This window comes from Carcharodon carcharias, chromosome 2, assembly GCF_017639515.1.
Source record: "Carcharodon carcharias isolate sCarCar2 chromosome 2, sCarCar2.pri, whole genome shotgun sequence".
Lineage (NCBI taxonomy): Eukaryota > Metazoa > Chordata > Chondrichthyes > Lamniformes > Lamnidae > Carcharodon > Carcharodon carcharias.
The window spans coordinates 237,879,771-237,896,066 of NC_054468.1; the positions used below are offsets into that span (position 1 = coordinate 237,879,771).

The window sequence follows — 16,296 nt, forward strand, 5'->3', positions numbered from 1 at the left end:
TCAGCCAGACGGAGGAGAGTAGTGGTGGATGGGGATTGTTCGAGCCTCTGTTCGAGGAAGAAGCAAAGGGCCATCAGACCATCCCAGTGGGGGATGGAGGTGTAGAGGGATTGGATGTCCATGGTGAAGACGAGGCGGTTGGGGCCAGGGAACTGGAAATTGTTGATATGATGTAGGGTGTCAGAGGAATCATGGATGTAGGTGGGAAGGGACTGGACAAGGGGATAGAGAATGGAGTCAAGATAGCAAGAAATGAGTTCCGTGGGGCAGGAAGAGGCTGACACGATCGGTCTACCGGGACAGTCCTGTTTGTGGATTTTGGGTAGGAGGTAGAAGCGGGCCGTCCGAGGTTGGGAGACTATCAGGTTGGAAGCTGTGGAAGGAAGATCTCCAGAGGAGATGAGGTCAGTGACAGTCCTGGAAACAATGGCTTGATGTTCAGTGGTGGGGTCATGGTCCAGGGGTAGGTAGGAGGAAGTGTCTGCGAGTTGACGCTCAGCCTCTGCGAGGTAGAGGTCAGTGCGCCAGACAACAACAGCACCACCCTTGTCAGCGGGTTTGATGACAATGTCAGGGTTGGACCTGAGAGAACGATGTTCAGCAAGTTCAGAGAGAGACAGGTTATAAAACCTGTTATTATGGTTTTCTAACCTGTCTCTCTCTGAACTTGCTGAGTGCAGCAAGTTCAGAGAGAGACAGGTTAGAAGACCTGTTATTATGGTTTTCTAACCTGTCTCTCTCTGAACTTGCTGCACTCCATGCTCTCAGGTCCAACCCTGACATTGTCATCAAAGCTGCTAACAAGGGTGGTGCTGTTGTTGTCTGGCGCACTGACCTCTACACCGCAGAGGTTGAGCGTCACCTCACAGACACTTCCTCCTGCCTCCCCCTGGACCATTACCCCACCACTGAACATCAAGCCATTGTTTCCAGGACTGTCACTGACCTCATCTCCTCTGGAGATCTTCCTTCCACAGCTTCCAACCTCGGACGGCCCGCTTCTACCTCTTACTCAAAATTCACAAACAGGACTGTCCCGGCAGACCGATCGTGTCAGCCTCTTCCTGCCCCATGGAACTCATTTCTTGCTATCTTGATTCCATTCTCTCTCCCCTTGTCCAGTCCCTTCCCACCTACAACCGTGATTCCTCTGACACCCTTCATCATATCAACAATTTCCAGTTCCCTGGCCTCAACTGCCTCCTCTTCACCATGGATGTCCAATCCCTCTACACCTCCATCCCCCACCAGGATTGTCTGAGGGCCCTTAGCTTCTTCCTCGAACAGAGGCCCGAACAATCCCCATCCACCACTACTCTCCTCCGTCTGGCTGAACTTGTTCTCACACTTTCTCCTTAAACTCCTCTCACTTCCTCCAAATAAAAGGTGTGGCTACGGGTACCCACATGGACCCCAGCTATGCCTGTCTCTTTATGGGGTATGTGGAACATTCCTTGTTCCAGTCCGACTCTGGCCTCCTCCCACAACTCTTTCTCCGGTACATTGATGATTGCTTCGGTGCTGCTTCATGCTCTCGTCTGGACCTGGAAAAATTTATTAATTTTGCTTCCAATTTCCACCCCTCCATCATTTTCACATGGTCCATCTCTGACATTTCCCTTCCCTTCCTTGACCTCTCAGTCTCAATTTCTGGTGATAGACTGTCCACCAAAGTAATTACAAGCCTACCGACTCCCACAGCTACCTCGACTACAGCTCCTCACATCCCGCTTCCTGTAAGGACTCCATCCCATTCTCTCAGTTCCTTCGCCTCCGTCGCATCTGTTCTGATGATGCCACTTTCAAAAACAGTTCCTCTGACATGTTTTCCTTCTTCCTTAACCGAGGTTTTCCACCCACGGTGGTTGACAGGGCCCTCAACTGTGTCCAGCCCATCTCCCGCGCATCTGCTCTCACGCCCTCTCCTCCCTCCCAGAAACATGATAGGGTCCCCCTTGTCCTCACTTATCACCCCACCAGCCTCCGCATTCAAAGGTTCATCCTCCGCCATTTCTGCCAACTCCAGCATGATGCCACCACCAAACACATCTCTTCACTGCCCCCCCTCCCAGCGCCATTCCACAGGGATCGTTCCCTCCAGGACACCCTGGTCCACTCCTCCATCACCCCCTACACCTCAACCCCCTCCCACGGCACCTTCCCATGCAACTGCAGAAGGTGTAACACCTGCTCCTTTACTTCCTCTCTCCTCATCGTCCAAGGGCCCAAACACTCCTTTCAAGTGAAGCAGCATTTCACTTGCACTTCCCTCAATTTAGTCTACTGCATTCATTGCTCCCAATGCGCTTTCCTCTACATTGGAGAGACCAAACGCAGACTGGGTGACCGCTTTGCAGAACACCTTCAGTCTGTCCGCAAGCGTTACCCAGACCTCCCTGTCGCTTGCTATTTTAACACTCCACCCTGCTCTCATGCCCACATGTCCGTCCTTGGCCTGCTGCATTGTTCCAGTGAAGCTCAATGCAAACTGGAGGAACAGCACCTTATCTTCCGACTAGGCACTTTACAGCCTTCCAGACTGAATATTGAGTTCAACAATTTTAGATCATGAACTCTCTCTTCCATCCCCACCCCCTTTCCGATTTACCCCCCCCAACTTTTTTTCAATAATTTATATAGATTTTTCTTTTCCCACCTATTTCCATTATTTTTAAATGTATTTCCATCCATTGTTTTATCTCTACCTTTTAGCCTTTTTCGATTCCTTCACCCCACCCCATCCCCACTAGGGCTATCTGTACCTTGCTTGTCCTGCTTTCTACCTTTAATTAGCACATTCCTTAGATAATATCACCACTGTCAACACCTCTTTGTCCTTTTGTCTGTGACATCTTTTGGTTATCTCCACCTATCACTAACCCTCTAACCAACTCTACTTGTCCCACCCCCCCTTAAACCAGCTTATATTTCACCTCTCTTCTATTTTTACTTAGTTCTGCTGAAGAGTCATTGAGACTTGAAACGTTAACTGTGTTCCTCTCCGTAGATGCTGCCAGACCTGCTGAGTTTTTCCAGGTATTTTTGTTTTTGTTTTGGATTTCCAGCATCCGCAGTGTTTTGCTTTTATCAGAGGAAAAGGCAGTTTGGTTACTGTGTGCATAGAAACGAAACCAGATTCTCACGGAGAGAGTTAAGAGGGGGTCCCCTCCATGCTTCAGTTCCGGCACACTGGCCAGCATTTCCTGTAACTGAAGGGTCGTACAGGGGAGCACATAATCACTCCGCAGCAGTGCTGGACCACCGCCTGCTGGGGGTATCGGTGGTCCCAGTGCCTCAGGATCTAGCCGACACTCACTACACTGGGTCCCATCATTGGGCCCCTTTCTCTCCTCACCCCCGTCTACCCCAACTTCCCTCAGCACCATAAGACAAGCCACAGCCCTAGCCCTGGATAACACTTACAAATTTTCTCCTTACAGAGCCTGTGGCCAGCCTCTTCATGTACCCAATTATGAGCTACCTTCTATGCCATCTTGATATCCTTCAACTATCCCTCAGCCTTGTCAGCATTGTCTCCAAATTCCTGACACTTTTCTTGCGCTGAGCCGGACGCTCCCCTTTTGCTCTCGCTGACCTGACATTGAAGGTAGCCTATCACATTTCGAGATGATTCTTCCTGCGTTTTCCTCTCCTGCCTGTCATAACTTAGATCATCTGTCAGCCGATTCACTGTGGCCTCTCTGTTGCTTGCCCTGTTTTCTGATTCCCTTTTCTCCCCATCTAACCTCCTAACTCTCTCCGTGAGAATCTGGTTTTGTTTCTGTGCACACAGTAACCAAATTACCTTTTCCTCTGATCTCTTATGTTGGCTTTTACTTGTCCAAACTGCTGCCCTCTCCTGGAGACTGTCAGAATACATCATTTCCAGCAGCCACTGCTCAGAAATGTTTACCTGGCCCAACACATACAAGGATGTCCTATCCTCCATCCCTTGACCCTGTCCTGCATTTTGTTCTTAACCTTAAAATCCTGCTGCGATTGCTACAATTCCCCCTTACAAACAGTTCTTGGGCTTTAGAATTTATAAAGAACAAAAATACACCGACACAGGGTTTGGCTCAACCATAAATTTGTTGTTTTATTGTACCCATTAATATCCCTAATACATATAATTCTATAATTAGTTGAAATAACACAGAAAACCCCTCAAAATAATAAACAACCTATCCCCAGTACACAACAGCCTGGCCCATTAACTCAAAAAAAAACAGACCTTCTACTAAGTTTCCCCAAAATTGACACAAATTCCCCAGGTCAAACCCTCCTGCGGCTGGCTGAAATTAACACCTTGAATTCCTTTCTGCGAGTCGTCCACTGTCCCCCTTTAGCCAAAACAGTCACTATGACTTCTTCTAAATCTGACAAAATGCAGTCAAAACACTACACTTTTGTCCCAAAACCTTCCAAAACCCTCAGGCCAATATCACTATAATTTGGCTGAAACACGTACAATCCCCGACATGGCTGGTCTGTCCGGTATTGATTGTAGGCCCTGAGTCAAGATGACCAGTGCTGACCCTTCTGTCTGCAGCCCTACACTCTGGTATGCCCTACTTTTTATAATGATTCAACTCAGACACATCAAACATATTTTCTGTTGTTCATGCTGTTCCAATGTCTGATAGTTAACACCTCTTAGTTTATTTCATGAATAGTCCAGACAAATATGATCAGCTCTCACATTAATGGCATTTCCCTGGTACCACTGTCCCATGAGAGCAATCAGTCAATGTCTGAATCCTTTTGCTGAGCCACTGTCTCTTACTAAATGCCTGAATTAGCCCATTGCTAACCAGCCCTGTCCTGTTGGCTGTAACTTGGCTTTTGTATTTTATGGTTATGAGGTCAAAAGATGTCGTGGGTTTGGATTTTTATATTCCATAAATTTCCCAGCTGGAGGGAATTCCGATCCTTTAGCAGGGTACAAACGGGCCTGAGTGAACAAACGTTGTACCTGGACCATAGACAGGCTTTCCCCCAAAATACATCTCAAAACAATTCCTTTTGAAAAGACTGGGATCAATTAACAAAAACAAAAATAGCTGGAAATACTCAGCAGGTCTGACAGCATCTGCGGAGAGGAACACAGTTAACGTTTCGAGTCCGCATGACCCTTCATCAGAACTGACGAAAAATAGAAATGAGGTGAAACATAAGCTGGTTGAGGGGAGGTGGGACAGGTAGAGCTGGATAGAGGGCCAGTGATAGGTGGAGGCAAAGAAGAGATTGCCAAAGATGTCATAGACTAAAGGACAAAGGGATGTTGACGGTGGTGATATTAGCTAAAAAATATGCTAATGGTATCATTAAGGGTAGAAAGCAGGACGAGCAAGTGACAGAAAGCCCTAGTGGGGGTGGGGTGGGGGGAAGGGATTATAATAGGCTCAAAGGTGGAGATAAAACAATGGATGGAAATAAATTCAAAAATAATAATAGAAATAGGTGGGAAAAGAAAAATATATTTAAAAAATTTATAAATTATTAGAAAAAAGGGGGGATTGGAAAGGGGGTGGGGATGGAGGAGAGAGTTCATGATCTAAAATTGTTGAACTCAATATTCAGTCCGGAAGGCTGTAAAGTGCCTAGTCGGAAGATGAGGTGTTGTTCCTCCAGTTTGCGTTGAGCTTCACTGGAACAATGCAGCAGGCCAAGGACGGACATGTGGGCAAGAGAGTAGGGTGGAATGTAGAAATGGCAAGCGACAGGGAGGTCTGGGTCATGCTTGTGGACAGACCGAAGGTGTTCTGCAAAGCGGTCACCCAGTCTGCGTTTGGTCTCTCCAACGTAGAGGAAACCGCATTGGGAGCAGTGAATGCAGTAGACTAAATTGAGGGAAGTGCAAGTGAAATGCTGCTTCATTTGAAAGGAGTGTTTGGGCCCTTGGACGGTGAGGAGGGGGGAAGTAAAGGGGCAGGTGTTACACCTTCTGTGGTTGCATGGGATTAATTAATATTGTGTAATGCTGTGCCACAGAAGAGGATCGTTTATCAAAGAGAAAGAGCATTGGAGAGACCATCTCACTACAGGTGGAAGTGGAGTCGCGCAACAGTCCAGAAAAAGAGGAGGTAGGTCCCTGATTTTGACATTGGCTACTTGCCTGGTGTTATAGAGCCAGAAGGTGGCTGGCAAGAACACACTGTGTCAGTAAGAACTGTCTGCTAACTGAATGGAGTCCCAGAAAGCAGGACAGTAACAGGAATCAGCAACAACTAAAAGATGCTGCTCAGGAACATTTCAACAAGCTCCTTGGGAATTGCTGAGATTACTGATGACAGGGTGAGGGTATATACACCCTGAACACACATTCCCCTGGAACAATGATGAGGACTCTGCCTATGGGGGGAGGTGAGAGTTGGTCCATGATCCACAGTGATGGCGGGCATGGTGCCATGTGGCTTTATCTATAGTCCCTGGGAGTGTAGAAGAAGTTTTTCTCTGTACCTGCCCTGGGAGCATTTGATGGGGCAGTGTAGAGGGAGCTTTACTCTGCATCTAACCCCGTGCTGTACCTGTCCTGGGAGTGTTTGATGGGGACGGTGTAGAGGGAGCTTTACTCTGCATCTAACCCCGTGCTGTACCTGTCCTTGGAGTGTTTGATGGGGACGGTGTAGAGGGAGCTTTACTCTGCATCTAACCCCGTGCTGTACCTGTCCTGGGAGTGTTTGATGGGGACAGTGTAGAGGGAGCTTTACTCTGTATCTAACCCCGTGCTGTACCTGTCCTGGGAGTGTTTGATGGGGACAGTGTAGAGGGAGCTTTACTCTGTATCTAACCCCGTGCTGCACCTGTCCTGGGAGTGTTTGATGGGGACAGTGTAGAGGGAGATTTACTCTGTATCTAACCCCGTGCTGTACCTGTCCTGGAAGTGTTTGATGGGGACAGTGTAGAGGGAGATTTACTCTGTATCTAACCCCGTGCTGTACCTGTCCTGGGAGTATTTGATGGGGACAGTGTAGAGCGAGCTTTACTCTGTATCTAACCCCGTGCTGCACCTGTCCTGGGAGTGTTTGATGGGGACAGTGTAGAGGGAGATTTACTCTGTATCTAACCCCGTGCTGTACCTGTCCTGGGAGTGTTTGATGGGGACGGTGTAGAGGGAGATTTACTCTGTATCTAACCCCGTGCTGTACCTGTCCTGGGAGTATTTGATGGGGACAGTGTAGAGCGAGCTTTACTCTGTATCTAACCCCGTGCTGTACCTGTCCTGGGAGTGTTTGATGGCGAGAGTGTAGAGGGAGCTTTATTCTGTATCTAACTCTGTGCTGTACCTGTCTTGGGAGTGTTTGATGCTGACTCTTTGGGCATTTTGGACTTAATACTCAATATTGAACACCGGGATCTACATTTATTCTATGTTAAGAAGTTGGTGATTTTAGCATCTTGAGCACGGTTTCTAACACCACCACCTGTAAGCTCACCTCCAAGTCACTCACCTTCTTGACTTGGAAATATATCATCGTTCCTTTATTATCACTGGGTCAAAATCCTGGAACTCCCTCTCTAACAGCACTGTGGGTGTACCTACACCACATGGACTGCAGCGGTTCAAGAAGGCAGCTCACCACCACCTTCTCAAGGGGCAAATGGGAATGGGCAATAAATGCTGGTCCAGCCAACGATGCACATATACCATGAAAGAATAAATTTTTAAAAATATATTTGGCATAAAAGTATATTTTGGCATGACAAGGTGGAGAGGCATGTAAAGGACTCCAGGAAGACACTGACAGGTTAGCGGATGGAATTCAATGTGCATAAGTATGAAGCAATGTATTTTGGGAAGACAAACATGGCATGACATACACACTTAATGAAAAGATGCTGCATTGTGCAAATTAACAGCGACATCTGAGATTCAAATACAGAATTCCTTGATAGTATAAGAACCAGGTAGATAAAATTATAAAAAGATCAAGAGTGTTTTGAGTTTAATAAGCACAAGCTTAAAGAAAAATAATGAATTTGTATAAATTGTTGGTTGGACTATGTTGTGCATGAATTCTTGAGTACCACAATTTAATAGAAAGTCATGAGAGCCACAGGGAGTGTACAATGTAGGGTCTTCAGGATGCTGCAAATGGGGACTTACAGTCCAGTTAGCCTGACATCAGTTATTGGGAAAGGCTGGAATCTATTATTAAGGAAGTCTTGACATTGCAATTAGAAAATCTTAAGAAACAGAAGCAGAAGTGGGCCATTCAGCCCCTCCAGCCTGCTCTACCGACCCAGCCTTTACTGCTCTCTGGAAAAGAGAATTCAAAAAATTAACAACCTTCTCATCTCTGTCTTAAATGGGAGACCCATTATTTTCAAAATATGTCCCCTTGTTCCAGATTTCCCCACAACCATGCTGGTCCTTCTCTAAATTTCTTCACAAATGTTTTCTCTCCTACATTAAACATCCTGTCACGTCTGTGCCAATCTTGTCCAATTTTCTGACTTCCCTGATTCCTTTCCACCTTCCCCCCCCCCACCCCACCCCCTAGGTTTGGTATAATTAGGCTCAGTCTCGATTGGAGACAGCGTATCAGCAACAATTCTGCAGGTGTGACACCTGTTGTCGTGTGAGGGGTGGTTCTATAATGGAAAAGAAAACATGCTAATTTAGTCACTATAGAAACTCCAGACAATTTCTTCATACCAGATTTGAATGTCTGAACTGCTCTCTTGACCAGTCCATTTGAAGAAGGTGTCGTGAAGTTTTCAAATGAGTAATACCGTTGGGGCTGATAAATCGGTGAAATTCAGCGCTTGTGAACACTATTCCATTGTCTGATATGACCACTTCTGGTGGTCCGCTGATTGCGAAACTTTGATGTAGCTTGTCAGTTGTAGCAGAAGATGTCGGCGACCTCACTTCATATATATCCATCCATTTCGAGCATTGATGATAAGTTGAAACATTGTTCCCATAAAAGGTCCCACACAGTCGATGTGCACTCGCACCCATGGCCCTCCTGGCCACTCCCAGGGGTGTAACAGAGCTGTTGAAGGTAATATTTGCATTTGATGACACTGTATACAACTTCTCACTGAGTTCCCTATTTCTCCATCCATCCCAGGCCACCTGCTACCACCTTCATTCGGGACATTCTGGGATGTGCTCTGTGAAGTTCAGGTAACAAAGGTTTTAGTCCTTTTGGAAGAACAATCACTCCTGCTCCCCACAATAAGATACCTTCCTGACTGGTTATTTCGTATCTTCTGTGGAAATACGGTATCACTGTCGGATTCTTGTTCTTGTGACCAACCGTGAAGAACTTGTTCACACACTTTGGATAAGATCAGGTCTCAACTTGCCCAATCTTTAATCTGTCCAGCACATATCGGTGATGAATCCAGGAAGTTCAATAATAAAACGAATTCATGAGGAATTGGAACATCCTCATCTTTTACTTGCGTGGACAAATGACTGAGTGCATCAGCGTTTGCAATTTGACTTCCGGGTCTATAAATGAAAGTATATTCATACGCTGCCAAGATCAATGGTATTATTTTTGTTTCTGTGTCTTCTTTCGATGGACATTCTTCTTTCTGACACTGATTTTATTCTTGGCCTTCTTTTCAGCTTCCATATTGCCCAGACTAATCTCAGGTGTAAGCTTGACTTGAGTGAACTCAGTGATTGACTTTTACAGAATTTCATCAACTGTCTGCTCCTTAGAAAATTCTGCAGCTTTTTCTACCTCCAAAGCCTCTTTGGTTTTAAGTAGGTGATTTTTCAGCTCTTTTTTGCATTGATGTACTGCCTCCTGGAAAATTAAGCACTGCCATGTCTTCTCTGCCAACTCATCCTTCATTTTACTTAGAGAAGTGCAGAACTCTTTTTGTTTCTCTTCATACCTTTCCAGAGGTACAAACTTAGACAGGAGGGAAACTGGTCATGTGTGAAGGTCTTTCAGCAGCTTTTCACTTTTCTTTTGGAATCTCTGTGTCAAATCAAGTTTGATTTCCCTCAGCCAGTTTCATCCTAGTATGCTTGGTCCTCTGCCTGCTACCACCATCAAGGTTAATCTCACTGTTTGAGTTCTGTAGTGTACTGTGACTTTACATATGCCTTGACTTGTATGTCTTCTCCTGTGTAAGTTCTTAATTTGGCATCAGTTTCTTCCAAATTTAGTTTACGTTCAGGTGTTTAAAAGTATGCTCACCTATCACTGTAGTGGCTGCTCCAGTATCCACCTCCATTCTGATAGGCCTCTCATTCACTCTCATAGTTACATAGATAGGTTCTGCTCTTTTTACCTTTAAATTATATAACAAATAAACATCTAAATCTATTTCTTCATGCTTTTCAATGCTGTTAATCTCTTTGGATTTTTGCTTTTGTCTGAAAACCTGCCTGATTCTATCTTTACAATGTCTCATGAAGTGTCCATTTTGATAACAGAAAAACATTCGATTTTTTTAAACTGTGATTCATTACAAGGTTGTCTGCTTCTGCTTCTGTTATCATTATGCCATGTTTTTGCTGCTAACTTACCTCCTTTAATTTGTCTGCTAGTGGTGGTTGCTTCCCACTTCTGAGTAAAGCTTTGCACTTTCACGCGTTCTTTTTGCCTGAGGCTCCCTGCCCAACGTGGAGGATGGCACCATTTTGCACTCCCTGTATGGTTTTCGAGTCTCGCACTTCACCTCCCATTGCCAGAGCGATTTCCAATGCCTTCTGAAAATTCAAATTTGTTTCAGACAGTAATCTCTTCTGAATCGCATTTTCATTTATACCGCACCCCAAACGATCTCTAAGTATATCCTTGATGGATGTACCAAACTCGCAATGTTCAGTTAATTGTTTCAGACTTGCCACATAACAAGCAACTGTCTCCCCCGCGGCTCTATTCCTTCGGTTAAATTAGAACCGTTGCATCGTCACCGACAGCTTGGACTGGTAATGATTCTTTACCAGGTTCACCAAGTCATCAAAACTTCTTGAATCTGGGGCACTGGGGGCTAACAAATTTCAAATGAATCCGTATGTCTCACTCCCACACATGGATAAGAGGATCGCACACTTCATCTCCTCCCCGACAATGTCATTCATCTGGAAGAAGAACGTGAAGCGTTCATCACAGGGAGACCAATTGTCTAAGATTGGGTCAAAAAACTCAACTCTTCCAAATTGTGGCATGCTCTGAGTGGATTGCTTCGACCATCAGGAAGGAAATTTTTCTTTACTTGCAACTACCGAACCAGCCGGATTTTGGTTCTTCTGATTTCCTTTGTTCTTCCCTGCTTTTTAACTTGTCCTTTCGTATCTTTTCTTGCTTTTTACTCTCGTCACCAGTTTGTTGGACCCAGTGCCCTGGTTTGTCAGGGCTAAAGGATCCAGGTTGCATGCTTGTTTCAGGGTGACTGAGTTGATACCAAAACGGAGAAGATCTGCAGATCGTCCCTAGAAGAAACACATTCTGTTTGTTTACAAAAGAAACTCAGCAGCTATGCTTGTGTGCTTACAACTTAAAACTCTGTCTTTACTCTTCAGACTCTAACTCAAGACTACTGATGTGTTAAAGTAGAATGCTATGTACCTTTAATAGAATGTAGTTGATTGACCACATGACTGTATTGACCAATCGCTATAAAGCTTGGGCTACTTCGGTAACTCTAAGTCTAGAGCTGGAGGTGATTGAAGAAGCACACATGGTGTTAGTGCTCTGTTCTTAGTTCTGATAAATCACGAGTGTTTGTTCAGTTAATCGGTCTCTCTGCCTATATTGTATGACACACCAACTAATGTGTTAATATCAAGAGCGCAACTCACATTCGTAGGACAAAGCGGACTTGATAACCAAAAAAACATAAACCTGGTGACGAGGATAAACTGGATCAATTGACGGCAATCAGGAAAGCCACGGTAAGCCAGCTACGTTACTTCACCACTACCTTGAAAGTTGTTTGAAAGCGCAGTCTTCTTAATCATCAAGTATGTCACAGTTTGGGGATCTTGAACCATTCGACCCCGTTTCCAATGACTGGTCTCATTACGTCGAATGCCTGGTGTTCATCTTTGCCGCTAATGACATCATGGGTAGGACAAGAAGAGGGCGATTCTTTTGTCCACATGTGGGAACAAAACATATGGGCTGATCCGCAGCCTCACGTCACCTAACATGCGCAGTGCGAAGATTTTCAATAAGTTAGTAAATATTGTAAAAAGACCACCTGAAGCCAAAGCCCTCAGTCACTATGCAGCATTTTAAATTCAATTCGAGAAGTAGGCTTCCAGGAGAGACAATCACTGGCAATGTAGTTGCTTTAAAGGAGTTAACAGAATATTGTGAGTTCAGAACTTAAGTTAATGACGTGTTGAGATCGTTTGATATGCGGAATCGGGGACAATGCTTTTTAAAAGCGATTGCTATCTGAAAATAATCTAGACTTTATTGAGGCATTAGAATTGGCAGCAGCCATGGAGGGGCTGTTAGCGGCTCAGAGGTAATAAAAGATACACAAAATGGCGCCTTCCATCTTGCAGGGTGGGAAGGACTGGTAACAAAAGGTGCGAAAAAGTCGGACTCCACAGAAAGGCAGGAAATGCCCACCATGTACAGACCATTGAAGAACAACAGGACTACAGTGAAAACCTACGACATTAATGAGAGAAATCATCCAGGCAGCCTGCAGGCAATCGACAGGTCAGAAATATCAAATGCTTTTTCTGCCACGTCAATGGTCACATAATGTGCAGCACTGTCAGGATCGGCTGAGACAGCATTTTAAAAACAATTGTAGAACTCGCAAAATCTGTCTTGTTGAGGAAGCAGAATCTGACATCTATTCATTATACAACCTGAAAGTGGACAGAACTGAGCCAATCCAGATAGTCATTAGCGTCAATGAACAACCAATCAAGATGGAGGTCGATACTGGAGCACCGATGCTTGTTACAGGAGAACATACATTCAGACACTTGCATAAAGGAGTCCATCCTCTTAAATTTGGAAGAATCGGACACTAAATTAAAAATATATACGGGCGAAGAAATAAGAGTGAAAGGTATGTATCAAGTCCTGGTGCAGTATGGGGATCAGTCTGCAAATTTACCCCTTATAATAGTAGTTGGGGCGGGCCCCAGTTTAATTGGTCACAATTGGCTCAAAAAGATTAAACTGCAATGGACAGAGTTTTTCAAATCAGAACGAGAAGCTTACAGGAATTGTTACAAAAATATGCTTCCATTTTCAGTGACAAGCTAGGAAGGATTCATGGGCCACAAGCCAAAATCCATGTAGACCCTAACGCAACTCCAGATCCATCAGAGCCAGACCAGTCCTTTACACTCTACGGGACAAAGTTGAGACCGAGATAAACAGGTTGGAAAAGTTGAGTATCTTACAACTGGTGTAATTTTCCAAGTGGGTGACACCCATAGTACCCATACTGAAGCCAGACCGAGGTGTTCACTTATGCGGTGACCATAAGTTAACTGTAAACAGAGTGGCCAAACTTGATAAACATCCGATACCAAAGATTGACAAATTATATTCGAAATTGGCAAGGGGCATCACATATTCAAAACTCGACGTGAGCCACACCTACCAGCAGGTAGAGTAGGAAAAGGGCTCCAGGGAACTCGTGACCATCAATACACATCGGGGATTGTATCATTATACTCAACTACCCTTTGGGGTCTCATTGGCTATTTTCCAACATACCATGGAAAATCTGCTTCAGGGACTGACCCATGTTGTTGTTTATCTGGATGATGTCTTAGTCACTGGACTAACTGATGAAGAACACTTAGCTAATTTGGAGGAGGCGCTGAAATGCTTCTGACAAGCGGGGGTACACTTGAAACAAAAAAATGTATTTTCCAAGCCAAAGAGGTAGTTTACTTGGGCCAAAAGGTCGCTGCTCAGGGCCTGCCTCCCATGGAAGAAAAGGTCAAGGCTATTCACGTGGCACCCGCACCGAGAAATACTACAGAACTAACGGCCGCCTTACACATGATAAACCACTATGGCTAATTTCTGCCAAATCTATCAACCATACTAGCTCCATTATATGCATTGCTTAAGAAAAAACCATAAATGGATTTGGCAAGCTCTGCACCAGGATGCATTTCTGAAGGTAAAGCAATTGGTAAGATCATCGGCCCCACTGGTCCTCTTTGACCCAAAGAAAGAATTGATTTTAACTTGCAATGCTTCCCCTTTTGGAGTTGGAGCTGTACTTTCACATAGGATGGTGAATGGCTCTGAACGGCCCATTGGTTACACATCTCGCACACTCAGTGCTGCAGAACAACGATATTCTCAAATTGAGAAGGAGGGTTTGTCTGTTGTGTTTGGCATCTGGAAATTCCATCAATATCTCCACGGTCACCAATTTCACATTATATCTAACCACGAGCCTCTGCTGGGATTGTTTGGAGAGGATGAGGCGATATTCCCCATCACATCTGCTCGCATCCAGAGGTGGGCATTGATATTAGCTGCTAACGAATACACTTTTATTCACTGATCGGGAAAAATCTTTTTCACATAGCGAGTAGTTAGGGTTTGGATTGCATGGCCTGGAAATGTGGTGGAGGCAGGTTCAGCTGAAGCATTCAAGAGGGCATTGGATGATTATTTAAATAGAAACAATGTGCAGGGTTACAGGGGAAACGCAGAAGAATGACACTAAGTTAAAATGCTCAGAGGGCCGGTGCAGACATGACGGGCCAAATGGCCTCCTTCTGCACCGTAACGTTTCTGTGATTCTGTTTAAGAGTCACTAATATAGATCACGAAGTGTTGATGTTCCAGCACTGATCCCTGTGGCACCGCACTAATTACAGTTTGCAATTCTGAAACTTACCTATTTATCCTGATTCTCTGTTTCTTGTTAATTAGCCAGTCTTCTATCCAAGCTTTGATTATTTTTAAGGTAGAGGTGGATAGATTCTTGGTAAGCAAGAGGGTGATAGGTTATCAGGGGTTGGTGTGTTGCAGATTTGAGGTTGCCATCAGATCAGCCATGATCTTATTAAATGATGTAGCAGGCTCAAGGAGCTGAATGGCCTACCCCTGCTCGTTCTTATGTTTGTATGCTAATATATCACCCCCAACACCATGAGCTTTAATCTTGTGCAGTACGCTTTTATGTGGCACCTTATCAAATACCTTTTGGAAATCTAAATACACTACATCTATTAGTTCCCCTTAATCCACCCTGCTAGTTACGTATCCAAAGAATTCTGATAAGTTTGTCAAGTACGATTTCCCTTTCATAAAACCACATTGACGCTGTTTAATTATATTATAATTTTCTAAATGACCAGCTACTACCTTCTTAATAATGCATTCCAGCATTTTTTCAACAACATACGTTAGGCTAATTGGCTTATGGTTTCCTACATTCCGTAGTACGATTAGACAAAGTCAATATGGTTTTACAAAAGGGAAATCTTGTTTGACAGATTTACTTGATTTCTTTAAGTGACCAGTAGTGTAGATAAAGAGGAACCTGTAGATGTAGCTCGTTTTCCAAAAGGCATTCATTAAGGTGCCATACAAAAGGTTCATATCCAAGGTAAGGGCTCATGGACTTAGGGGTAATATATTAGTATAGATTGAGGATTGGGTAATGGACAGGAAGCAGAGAATAGGGATAAATTTTCAAGTTGGCAGGCATTACAAATGGAGTGCCACAAGGATCAGTGCTGGGGCTTCAGCTATTTACAGTCTATATTAGTGACTTTGATACATTACTCTGTCTCTTTGTTTAAGTTTGTTTATGATACAAAGCTAGGGGGAAATGTAAGCTGTGAGGAGGACAGAAAGATACTGCAAAGAGGTATCAACAGGTTAAGTGAGTGGAGAATAAGGTGACAGATGGAGTATTAATTTGAGAAAATGTGAGATAATTAGCTTTGATCATAAGAATGGAAAAGCAGAATTTCTTTAAAAGGCACAAAATTGTAAATATTTATGTTCAGAGGGACTTGGGTGTACTCATACAAAGAATGCAGAAAGTCAGCATGCAGGTGCAGCAAACAACTAGGAAGGCAAATGGCATGTTTGCCTTTATTGCAAAGCGATTGGAGTACAAGAAAAAAGAAGTCTTGTTACAATTGTACAGGGTTTCAGTGAGACCACATTTGGAATAGCGTGTGCAGTTTTAGTCTCCTCATTTAAGGAAGGAAATATTTGCCTTGTGAGCGGCACAGTGCAGGTTCACTAGATTGGTTCCTGGGTTGAGAGGTTTGTCCTATGATGAGAGGCTGAATAAATTGGTTCTATATTTTCTGAAGTTTAGAGGATTGAGAGATGATCTCAGTGAAACATACAA

The 16,296-nt window shown here is 44.3% G+C and overlaps 1 protein-coding gene across 1 annotated transcript in view; it reads left to right on the top strand.

The window, feature by feature from the left end:
• LOC121271008 (protein EFR3 homolog B-like) overlaps nucleotides 1-16,296 on the top strand; it is a 250,589-nt gene that overhangs the window by 126,232 nt on the left and 108,061 nt on the right. The window contains exon 19 of the mRNA XM_041176694.1: nucleotides 5,995-6,086. Coding sequence (XP_041032628.1) covers nucleotides 5,995-6,086 — 92 coding nt within the window. The remainder of the gene's footprint in view (nucleotides 1-5,994; nucleotides 6,087-16,296) is intronic.